The 12284-nt window shown below is 39.3% G+C and overlaps 1 protein-coding gene across 3 annotated transcripts; it reads right to left on the bottom strand.

The window, feature by feature from the left end:
- Positions 1-786: 786 nt before the first annotated feature.
- ZBTB43 (zinc finger and BTB domain containing 43) lies at positions 787-11208 on the bottom strand. Of its 3 annotated transcripts, none has more exons than XM_030535442.1 (3): positions 11090-11208; positions 5658-6890; positions 787-5365 (listed from the first exon to the last, which is right to left on the bottom strand). In XM_030535442.1, the coding sequence occupies exons 2-3, from the start codon at positions 6865-6867 to the stop codon at positions 5277-5279; spliced, it is 1299 nt and encodes a 432-aa protein (XP_030391302.1). In that variant the 5' UTR covers positions 6868-6890; positions 11090-11208; the 3' UTR covers positions 787-5276. The 3 variants fall into 3 exon arrangements, with proteins under 3 accessions (XP_030391302.1, XP_030391303.1, XP_030391301.1); XM_030535443.1 differs by having other exon boundaries at positions 787-5296; XM_030535441.1 differs by having other exon boundaries at positions 787-6890.
- Between the last annotated feature and the right edge of the window lie 1076 nt (positions 11209-12284).

Raw genomic sequence — 12284 nt, 5'->3', positions numbered from 1 at the left:
ACTCTGACCTCCTGTATATAATACAGACCATAGAATTAAGTGTTCCAAAGGGTTTAAGATCTGCCAATGGTACATGTGCTGATCTCCATTAAGATATGGCCCATTTATCTTAATGCTCATGTACAATGGCAGCTGGGGCTTTATAAATGCCACTACATATCAACCAATAAAATGCAAAGGGTTCTGTTTGCCTCTTGACGTGCAGGCATAGTTAACGGTGGCAACAAGATTGAATCCTACAGTAATTTCATTCACTGAATTGCCAGAGTCTTCAAGACAAAAGTAGTGTTAAAATATGAACACTTTATTCTTGCTACAGGTGTGTGTCACTTGTACTGTTTCTCTGATTTGTGACATTGACAGTCAAGTAGTTTAAGACTAGATCCCTAGCTCTCCCACTGCCAAGCCCAGATGTGGTATACAGTGGCCTTTCTAATGCAAGTTGGGGGAGGGGAGGGAGGGGAAAAAGAATTAAGAACATGGCTTATGTTGGTTAAGCAGGCACAGGGCCCTCAGTTATATAGTTTACATGTTCATCCACCTGAAGTGTATTCAGAAGAAAAACTTGTTAGGCAAAATTAGCAGGTAAACTTGATGTGTCAAAGATGCATTACTAGCTGTACTTTTATTTATCATAATATGTAATAACTTTTTATTGTACTGGCTGCTTTCTGATGTACTGAAATTATGTTTGAGCTGTTATCTTTCATGGCAATAGCAAAACACTATTAGAGCTAAACAGGCACTCATTTTGTTTACTTAATTAAAAAAACAACATTTACAAAGTTGACAGACAACATTTATTAAAACATGTTATACCAAAAAGGGCCTGGATCTCTTCTATAAGAAGAAAATATTAAACAGCAACATTAAACTAAGTAAAACCATGCTGTGCAATTAGGACAGCAATATTATATAGACAAAATTATTCAACCTTTGCAATACAGGCATAACATCTCACAAAGTATCAATAAGATATGCAACTTTATTATAAATGACATTTTGTTTATAATAAAAACTTTTGTAGCTCACTTGCATAAACAGTCACACTTCTGGAAGAAAGATCCCTTGGAGAACAAAAAAGCAGCAGCAATTGACTTATGACACAGGCTTCAAGCAAAGTTATCAGTCTGATAATTTCATCACATTAAAAATATATTGGTTTTCCAGCATCTCCCCTTGGGGCACAGACAACTTAGAGCTTTTAGTCTAAAAACTCTAACTACCCAGTTAAATATAATTAAAGGAGAAAAACAGCAACCTTCCTTTGCTGCTTTGAGAAAACTTCCAAGTCTTCTAAATAAAGATGACACTAAATACAAAACTGCTGGCTCTCAGGATTCAAAGATAGATTAGCTCTCTGGCACCAGCCCAATAATGTTCACTTTAGGTGGTCTGAAGGATGTCTATTCTTTCATGTCCAGAAGTACAGTGATGTCAAGTATGGACCTGACAATAAAAGACACTGAAATATGGCAATCTCAGAGCTCCCTCCTAGCCTCTGATGTGTGGTATTTTATCAGTCGTGACAGGGAAGCTACATCAGAGGGAAAAATTGAGACCAAAGATCTTCTAGTAGTACCATATAGGGTCTCTCTGCTTGTCCATGAAGCAATCAAGAATGGTTGCTACTTGAAACTGGGGCTTTTTTTTTTTAATTAAATACTAGTGTGCAAAATGGGAATGCTAATATATAAACCCCCAAAAAAGGAGAAAAATGACTCCTGGCAGACAGATTAACAGCTCCACTGAGAAAAGAAGTCAGGTACTTGTCACTGTGACTCCATGAGACTGTACATGAGAATTTCAATTGCTTAGATGCCATAGGTAACAATCGTCTTAGAAACCTAGAGATGAAATTGGAGGGAATTTAACTTTAGTCTCCTTAGGCGTTTTTACCATCAGCAGGCCATGCAGTGGACTCTCAGTAACAGAAGATTCTGAAATTGTTACCCCTTATCTCTCTACAATGATCCAGATTTTATAAAACATCTCCTCTGCTACTGTTTACTAGCAAAAAGAGGGGAAATTTAAGGGAAGGATAAAAAAATTGACAAAATTATGTTTTTAAATGGTTTCATCTAAAATTATAAAGAATAAATGCATAACATTCACCTTAAAATATATGTTAAGGGGATCCCTTGTTTCCCAGACCAGAATGCACCTTTTATCCCTTGTACAAGGCCATCCCAATAGTGGTGCTTATAAGCTCTGGAAGAAGCTGCAAACGTTCTTGTTTTAGTTACGTGTAGATCATGTAGAAGTGAGCATTCTGGAGAGCCACTTACCACTTCCTGCCCCAGCCCCTCAAATTAAGACAACATCTACCTGTAACCAAAGCATTCAATGTGGTTTAATACCAAAAATCTAAGTGTCAAGGATTACAAATGTTAATAGCCACATATGTTGGAATTTCAACACAAAATGTCACAACCTATTGGGTAGAAAAGGATTAGATATTAGTTACTATTCATGAAAAGTCATTAAAAGCATACACAAACATCCTACTACACCTGTATAAAACCCTTAAAGTGTCTCTTAGTACATTATTTTAAAGCTCTATTTCAAAGTTATCTAAACATTACTCCTATTTGAAGTTAACTTTTAAAAGTCCCATATAAAAGTCATCTCAAGCCGGTAAACGGAAGGGCTTCACAAGCAGCTCTATAGTGTGGTCTGAGTCTGATGGAAGTATACTTTATTTGACCATGGGTTCTTAACCTGGCGTTTGCAACCACCCTCTCTTTTTTATGGCCAGATGGGTCCCCAAATCATCTCTGTTGTCCTTTGGCGGGGGGGGGGGGGGGGGGTGTCATAGTATGGAAAAAGAATGAGTCGCTATACTAGAACAATGTTGAAGAGAACAGGAGCATTATCTCCCCCACATGGAACCATGAAACTCACACAAAGTACTCCCTGTATGTGGTAAGGAGGTGGGGAAATGGAAGAAAAGGGCCAGTAAGTACAGGAACCTTCTCCCTACAGCCCTGTAAACACACAAGGAAATAACCTGCTACCATTATAAATTTCAATATTAAATAGAGTGTGTAAATGTGGAAAGAAACCATAGAGGGACTATATAATTTCTAAATGTAAAAAATATGTATAAAGATTTTTAAATACAAAGTGCTTCTATACATTGATCAGGTTACAGTGTTAGTGAACAGATCCCTGTTACCTTGAGTACATGGGTTAGACAGCAATTATCACCCCCACTCTGCTTTGATGTAGAGTTCAAGTAAGTGCTAAGAACAGGAACTCCTTACTGCTGACCATTTGTATGTCCATTGCCAGCAATGGACTCATGTTCTGTACTCAAAATTCTATATGAAAAATATCTGAAGAATTGATAGAGTAAAATTTGAGAGCCTCAAAAAACCCATTTTTACTTAAGTTTAAGTAATATGCCAAAGAGTTGCAGTAATAATAGCCCACCAAGTAATCAAGCTCACTTTTGTGTTAGACATTCATGTTCAGGATACAGTTTGGTTGGATATTAAATTTTTTTTAATTGGGCTGCTAAGCAGATGAAGAAAAACAGCTAAAGGGGGAATTATCTGTTTATGCGTGTGGCTTTAACATAATGGGTCATTTTGTATTTTAGTTCCATGATTCTACAGACTGCAAAATCTGGATGCAACTTGGGGCCAGTCATGCTTGGTAGCCATTTGGTGCTGGCTAACTATTTTGTTACCAGTGCTGGAAGAGGGCTACATGTTTGTAGACTCACCTCTTCTGATTGTGACCACAATGTATGCTAACGAGGCTCTTTCATTCTTACACCAGGTAATAAACTACATCGTATGTTAACTGCTTCTGAGTAAGAATGCAAAGGCTTTCAACCATTTTGAGCTGCCTTCTTCAACCCGCATCTTAAATCTTATCTCCACCTTCATAACTGATGCATTCCCTCTAGCCTGGATGGTTTTCAAAATCTCCCAAAACTACAACACTGCTCCATCTGCTAGAGCATGAGTCCAGTGTATAATACATCCTCCTCATGGTGCAGGAGTGCCACCTTCCCACAACTAAGAATCTGGAAGTTGCTCACAAACCTGAAACTTGTTCACGTCCCACTGTATAATTAAAAGGGATCCAACTAGGGTAATTTAAATTGTTTGTCAGCTACGGCCTTCATTTGGAGAGAAAACAGCTCTGACCTGCTTGTGCCTTTGAATGTGATCAGAGTCACAGTAGTTGACAATCAAAAACATGTATTATGGACCCCACTGTTCAAACAGTAGAGGATTAAATATTTAAATGCCAGTTTATCAATGACTAATAAGAATTTCCTGAAGCAAGTCTCTAGCTCTTCCGATTTAAAAGGACAGAAATTTTCAAAAACCTTTAGTACCAAGAAAACAAGCCTGTATTGTACAGTGAGTTTGGTACTTGCTACTGCAGTAAGCCATGAAAATCTGAAACTTGAGCTATAGGTTAAAGGCTTTGAGTGTTGGAATAATACCAACTATGCACTTAAAAAAACCCAACATTTTGATAAAATGCCCTCTTGCTACACACACTTCTACAAGTTCTCTTACGATGTGGCAGCCAGGGTTGAAAGACAGCCCAACGGACGTTAACATTATACACTGCAGGAGTACAAACAAATGAAATTTTAATGTAACTGTCTCTTAAATGTATGCAGCATACATCATGATGTATCTAAGTGCTTTACAAAAATGAACAGAAGTAGGCCCAGTAACTAGACAGAACCAGACACCCTGCCAGTGAAAAAAATGGGTAAACAAACAAGTAAAGGGAGGCCTGACTCAAAAAATGGCTTTTCGCTAAAAAAATATAGCTATCTGAAGGCTGTTTAATGACCCATGTTAAGTAAGCTGGTGACATCTGTTCAGTTCCCTGCTGACAGCAAGTTCTATATAACTAAAATCCTTTATTCATTCATTTAAAACAAACACCTGAATCCTGCAATTTCTACACATAGCTAACGTATGCAATCTTGTGCTACTGTTACTCTTATTGCCACCTTCTCATGCATAAAGTTAAGCACAGGAGTAAGTGTTTGCAGGATTGAGGCTTTAAGATTGTGGGTTTTGGGTCTGGAACTTACAGTATGTTTATTTAACTCTTAGCACAATGGAGCCTCCATCAGAGTCCTTGAGCACTACTGTGAAACAAATAATAAATAACAGCAATAATATATTAACAAAAAACATCACCACAATTGGCCTCATTAGTTACAGTCTCAGCAGAGGGTCCTATGAATAAGCCATGGAGATTTGAACTTCCCTCTCTCCTCTAAAGGGGTCCCATCAGGGCAGGGTTGAAGCACCTGCAGTGGAGACAGTAGATGGACAAAAATTTGGTCTGCTCACAGCTGTATCAGCAACATCCTTAGAACCTGAAAAAACCAAAACCTTAAATTTCACAATAGCAAGTACCAGACAATATTTGCATAATTAGTTTATTTTGCTTTCTCCGCTAAACAATTATAAGTCTTATGTTTTAGTTCATCTCAGTAGTATTCTGCTCAGCTTTGGAGGCTTGGTATGACTTAGTACAAGAAGTTACATGTCGATGAAAACTGTCCCTCCACATAAATCTTTTGCCACAGATATTACACTCATAAGGTTTTATGCCCGTGTGGATTTTCATATGGCCGACAAGGTGATGTTTCATTTTGAATTTCTTACCACAGACACCACAACCATAAGGCCGAAGACCCAGGTGCATGCTCATGTGCCGATCCCTCTGACTCTTGTGTGTAAAGCTTTTACCACATTGACAAGGATATAGTTTGTCAGTAGGCGAGAATCCAGAAAGGGTGGTTTCTTCTTTAATTCCTGTAGCCATTTCAATGCTCTCACCATACCCTGCTGCTATCATAACATCTTGTCTGTGAACATTTAGATTTCCATCTGCCCTTTCACCAGAAAATTCTTCCATAGAAGAGCCATAGAAATCAACTTGCTCATCATAATTATTTTCATCAGCCTGTTCATCAAATTCTGCCTCCATCTTTTTGTCATTTACGTGAAAGTCTTCAACTCCTGAAGACTGTATAGAATGCTCTGTCTGAATTACATTCATGGATTCAGACACCTGGTGCTCATCATAAGTATGTGCATCTACACCTTCACAGTCCTGTTCAAATCTTTCTGGTTTCACATGGATCCAACGCTTGTGTGACATGATGCTGGGTTTGCTATAGATAGGCCTTGTATACTGACACTCTGCACTGTCGCTGGCTCCCTCTTCACCATCCTGACTTGTCATTCCTGTGCTGAGTCTGTCATGTTCTGCTGAAGAATTACTGGGAAGGTACTCATGTTCTGTTAGCTGAGATGACAGCTCATCTTTAGAGCTTTCTTCTTCATTTTCACCGTCCCTCAGCTCCTGCACTTTGTGGAAGTCTGGCTGTCCTCCAGAGCCCAGCTCAAAGGTTTCAGCAAGCCCATTATAACTACTGCTGCTTGGGGACTGATGATCACTGCCATGATTCATCTTCTGACAGAGGACTGTTGGGTTCCCTTCTAACACTTCAGTGCATTTGTCTACTACGTGCCACATCTGAAGGAAACTTGCTGCTGTCAGATAACTGACAATTTCTGGAGCAGGCATCACCAACCGTCCCGTATAAGTAGACAGAAGGATATTCTCAAACACTCTTGGATTCATCACATCTGGAAGGACTATTCGCCTACTATTTTTCAAGAGTACTTGGTCACAGAAGTAAGGTGAGCTGGCTGCAAGGACAGCTTTATGGGCTCTGAACAGATGGCCCTGAACTACAATGGAAACATCACATAACTGTCCCTGCTGGCGCTGCTGGTTCAACTTCTGCAAAATGGTGCTAGAAAAATCAGGAAATTCCACTCGAAAAGAGTTTGTCCCAGACTCCATTTCATTACAAATCTAGTGTTGTGCTGCAAGAGAGAGGAAAATATAACCAGTTTCACAACATAACTAAGCAGCATTTATGATGAGACTAAGTTTGCTCATTCCACTGTCTTATCTTCAAGTCTTTCCTTTTTTAGGAAGGGACACTTAAGTGGGCTGACATATTTAAGATACGTGGGTTTACTTACCCAAAGAAACAAAACTTTTAGGAACCTCCACAGTTGTCAGGCTGTTTCTGCCTTTTCTATTCCCCTTAATCTTTCGATTTTAAAAATGTTCTACAAGATCACAAGCTGCTACACCAGCTGTGCACAAAAATGAAGGTTGCACATATAAGCTGTTGTGCATATTCTGTACAGCTAGTTATTCTATGGGAATGGGGTTAGGAGGGTCAAGTGTAAAAAAAGTGGTTATTTTGATGAGATTACAGCAGTAGGGTTGCTTGCATTCCTTATTAACTAATTCCACAATGTCCCTGAGTTTCTCAAGCGGGAGAAATCAATTCTGTTTTCCAACTGCCAGCCAAATCATCACGTCAAACTTTTCTATAAGAGCAAACTGGCCCATTTTAAGAAAATAATTCACTTCAAGTTATTATTTAAAAAATAAGTAATATTATTTTATAGCTCAATATAATGAGTCACATATTGCAAGAAAGTGACTGTCAGAGTCCTAAATAGAGCAAAGTTAGTGACCTTTATTATGAACAATATTTTTCTGCCACTCATTCTTTAAAAGGAGAAGGAGTAGATGTTGCTAGTGGGGAGCTGAAATACTGTTACAGTGACACAAAATTTGAGCTTTTTCAAATGTTAATTTATTGCAAAACCCCTTGATTTAGCACCTTTTAAATTAAATGTTTTTCTTTCTTAAACTAGAACCTAACAAGACTAAACTCTTCAAATAAATTGAAGGTTATTAAGGGTCTCAAACAGTTCCGCTGCTTAGTTACAAAAGGAAGAGACGTACCCAGGCTCAAAGTCTGTTACATGATAGTAAAGAAACAGAGATGATTTATATTTTAAAGTTTTATTTAAAGTACCAAATTATAAGCAAAGACGTAGGCCAACAGGGGTGTAAAGTTACTGGGTTACAAATCCTGAACAGGAATTATGGAAACACCGAAAAAATGTTATAATTGCATCTGAAATGCTAATGTGGTCAAGAACTATAGAAAGGCCAACTTTAACTTCTCATTTAGCTGTGTGGATACATTTGTATATTATGTAACTGAAAACTTTAAAAAGAGCACAGGCTTGAATCAGATGTAGTGGGGTCAGATGCTATTAGAGCTTCCAAAAAATTTTGTGCATCAGCTACTTGAAAGAAAAAAAACTTGTATTTTATGATCAACAGAATGGAAGAAACTGTTAAACTGTGACAGTCAATCACAGGAATACACTTTTCAATGCATAGTATTTAGATTTTCTTCAACGTATCTATCTTGTTGAAACCTTTAGCTCTTAGAACAAAGTTCCGATTTTCATAAAAAGTTTCTTCTAATGTTTAACAGAGACTGGACAAAAATCTAGGAAAGAAGCCCAATTCACTCATAGAATCATAGACACATGGGGCTGAAAGGGACCTTGAGAGATCATCAAGTGCAGTCCCCTGTGCTGAGGTAGGACCAAATAAACCTAGTCCATCCCTGACAGATGGATGTCCAACCTGCTCTTAAAAACTTTCACAAAAATTGGGCTTCCACAATCTCCCTTGGAAACTATTCCAGAGATTGAATTCCCTTAAATTTAGAAAGCTTTCCCTAAAATCTAACCTAAAACTCCCTTGCTGAAGATTAAGCTCATTCTTCTTATTACAAACAAGCACATGTATGCAAAATTGGACAAGTATCATTTTTTCATTTAGGAGATGCTAAAGAAACAGTATCACTATTTGCATGCAAAGCACACACTACACAAAGAGAATAATGATGCAAGTCACCCATAACAATTCCAACAATAACTCATGATTATATAATCTCTTGCTGGTCATTTTGGAGGCAGAGATGCACCTTGCATTTGAAACAGAAGTTGTTAAAACTCCTCCATCCAAAATTTAATAAGGGGAAAGGAAATATCTACATTAAGACTAAAAATTAAAGCAGCATAATTGTTTTGCCTTTTTTATTTAGAGGTCTAACAAAAAAAGTGAGTCATTGGAGATGAATAATCACAATATACTTATTTGCATTTGTGTGTAACTAATCAGCATTCCTCCTAACCTCACTACCATTTACAGGAGGCAAACAGACAAGTACTGAATTGTCATAGAATCATTTTCAGCCACTCATGATGGGTGATCATTATCTGATATCAATTTGTCCAAAAACTGATAGAGAGTGCCAGCCAGTCAAAATGCTGAATGGCTGATTTCCTTTTAAACCAGCAGATTATTAATAAAAGTATCAGATATTAAAATCTGTTATTGGAAGGAAAGTTATTTCTGAGGTCCTAACAACCAATTAATTGCCTTGTATCTGCTTCTAAAAGGGCTCTTTTGGGATGTAGGAACCAGGTAACAGGTATAACGGAGTCTGCATATTTAATCTTAGTATTTACCAGCAGTCCTAATTTTCCTTCTTTCACTCCCCTTCACTCTTTCCTTATGCCTATGCTAGGGCTGCAGGCATCCCAGATAAAGAACGAAACCTTGTCCCATTGCAAGAATTCCAGCCAATACAGCCTATCATAGCAGTGATACAGAAACAATACTGTCATGGATAATTTATTTTCTGCTTTGCAGAAACACATGACAAGGCTACGAAGTGCAGCTCTTCAGTAACAATGTAACAGGCAAGAGTCACTGCACAATCTTACTATGAAAAATGCCATTATTTAGGAAGAAGCAGACAGCCATTGCCTCTTCTCCTATGTTTTTTAGGAACAACTTGTCTTAAGAATTCTTATAGTAGGATAATTATGTATTTCTTTATAACAAATGCTATGCTAAATGCATTTTTGAAAGGCTTTACTATGACTAGCATAAACTACCATCTTTCAACAAGCATACAGCCTAATCCCATAAAGATGAACACAACAGATGTGGGTTCAACAAGGTAACACTTCTAGAAGGGATCTGTTTTCTTGATTTTGTATACAAAGTTTACTATTAAAAATAAGTGTTTACATAAAGGCAGTCAACTTAATCATGCTGTAAACAAAAATGTTTACATATTAATGTTAGATATGAAAAGTTAAAAGTATTTTTTAAATGTTTTCTTTTCACTATTTACTATCCCTGTTTCCTTACTGTATTTATTTCATCTTGGACAATGAAAGTCAATAAAACATTCCCCCTTTTGTTTAAAGAGAGTTCCATACGCTTAGTACTAGGATGTTTGGGTTCAAACATTGCAAGGTAAAATATTATTAGAATAATGTATTTTGGAAATAAATAATTGGTCTCAAATTTTATAAAAGCTTGTTTTTACAAAATTTGGTACTTTATTATTTGTTATACAGAGCACTCCAAGACTCAAGCACATTAGCTGCACTACACGTATTAAGAGTTTATGCTCAGAAAAGTTTACAATCTAAAAAACACAAAAAAAGACAAAGGACTGTTATACCCATTTTACAGATAGAAAGTTGAAGTACAGAGAGATTAAATGACGTTCCCTAGATTACTAACAAAGTCTGTAACAAAACCAGGAACTGAACACAGGTGGAAGGATTTACCCTTTTATATCCAAAGGTGGAAAGCGTCTACAACTGGTGCTACTTGTGAAGTACTACATAACTTTGCAAAGAGTACTGCAGAGCTTTACCCTGAGCAGCATTACTCAGTCCACCTCAGGCGGTTAAAGGAGGCTTCACTAAGCTTCGAAGTGAACATCCCACTGAGAGGCCTCTGCCCCTTAACAATACTGGGCTGAGGACTTTCACAGGGCTGCCCATCCCGTGGCTGTTTTGTACCTGCCCTTTCCTGCTGCGAGGAATCAGCGGGGCTCAACAGGGTGCGACGGCGCCCACCGGAACATGATGGGCCAGCCCCCGGGCGGGAGGTCCCGGCTGTGCCGCCCGCCCAGCAGGAGGAGCCGCTGTAGGACAGCGAGCTCTTCGCCGGCCGGGGGTCCCAGGCCGGGGCTGGCCTCAGGCCGCGCCACGGGCAGTCAGACCCGGGCGGCGAAGCGATAAGACTCGGCCCCTCTCACGGCAACACCGCGCGGGGGCGAAGGGAGAGCCCAGGAGTCCCCCTTTGCGCCTAGATCCAGGTAGTGCCTCACCTGGGGTGGCAGGGGCTCTCTCACATGGCCGGTCCCGCTGCTGGGCTCCGATCCCTGCTGCTGCTGCTGCTGCTACCGCCGCGACTTCCCGGCCTCAGCCCGGCAGCGATTCCTCCCTATGCACGCTTCCGCTTCCGGGTCACGCGGCACCGGAACTGTTCCACCTGCTTCTGGTTCCGGCTCAGTCTAAGGTCGCGGGGTCGGACTGAGACACGGCTAGACAGTGCCCGGCTGCGAGCAGGTGTCCGGCCTAACGGCTGTTTCAGTTATAATAGTACCAGGCGGCCCCAGTTATTCTAGGGACTATAGATAGAGTCTGAGTCAGTCCCAGGCCTGAAGAGCTTCCAGTCTAAACTGACAGCACAGGCTCGGGGGAGGGAAATAGAAGTTCGGAGGGGTGAAGTGACTTGCTTGAGGGCACATAGCAGGTTGCTGAGGCGGGAATGGAACTGAGGGTCTGTGAATTCCAGCCCACTGGACTACATTGCTTTTTTTGTTTATCTACGGAGCCTTTCTCTCTCTATTTTTGTCACTTACCTGGAGCTCTTTGTTTAATTTACTTACAAAAGGAAATTGGATACAGAAAATATGCACCACGTAAAGACTTAACAGATGCAGAGAAGCCTGTATAGATTTAGGGACATAATTTGTGGAGAATTTGGTATTTTCTGTTCCCGTCCTAGTTATAAGATAAAAATAAGACATCTTGCTCATATAGAATGGTTTAGATTGGAAGCCCTTCAGGGAAGGGATGTTTTATTTGTTTTGAAATGTATGTAAATTTACACCCCTGGGATATTAATGTTTAGACAGCTCATGCCCTTAGTACATCATCCCTTAATTTAGGGGCAGTTTGAGCTGATAGTTTTGCTGTCCTCTGTCTGCATGTTCTACTTCAGTCTTACTCCGATAAGGAGTAAAGTAAATAAACTTGTGCTCAAAATTAGGGATATTGCTGATAATAAGAGGCAGCTGAGAAGAGCGGATGTGGTCTCTGAGCTATCCAATTTCTCATACTTCTTGTCCTGGGCTAGGAAAGTATTGAGTTTAACTTCAGTCATGTTCTGATATAAAATCACTCACAATACACATTTGAATGAGAAAGAAGACCATAGTAAAGAGTTACAGCTGATTTTGGAAGGAACTTGTGGCAGTGAATATCTGAGAATGTGAAGAGTACTACTGGTGTCACTGG

This window comes from Gopherus evgoodei, chromosome 16, assembly GCF_007399415.2.
Source record: "Gopherus evgoodei ecotype Sinaloan lineage chromosome 16, rGopEvg1_v1.p, whole genome shotgun sequence".
NCBI classification, from domain to species: domain Eukaryota; kingdom Metazoa; phylum Chordata; order Testudines; family Testudinidae; genus Gopherus; species Gopherus evgoodei.
Note: the sequence above shows the minus strand (reverse complement) of the source record. Positions and strands in the feature narration are given on the sequence as shown.

Coding starts and splice junctions, on each gene's coding strand:
- ZBTB43 (XM_030535441.1), bottom strand. CDS start 6,867: ATGGAGTCTGGGACAAACTCTTTTCGAGTGGAATTTCCTGATTTTTCT.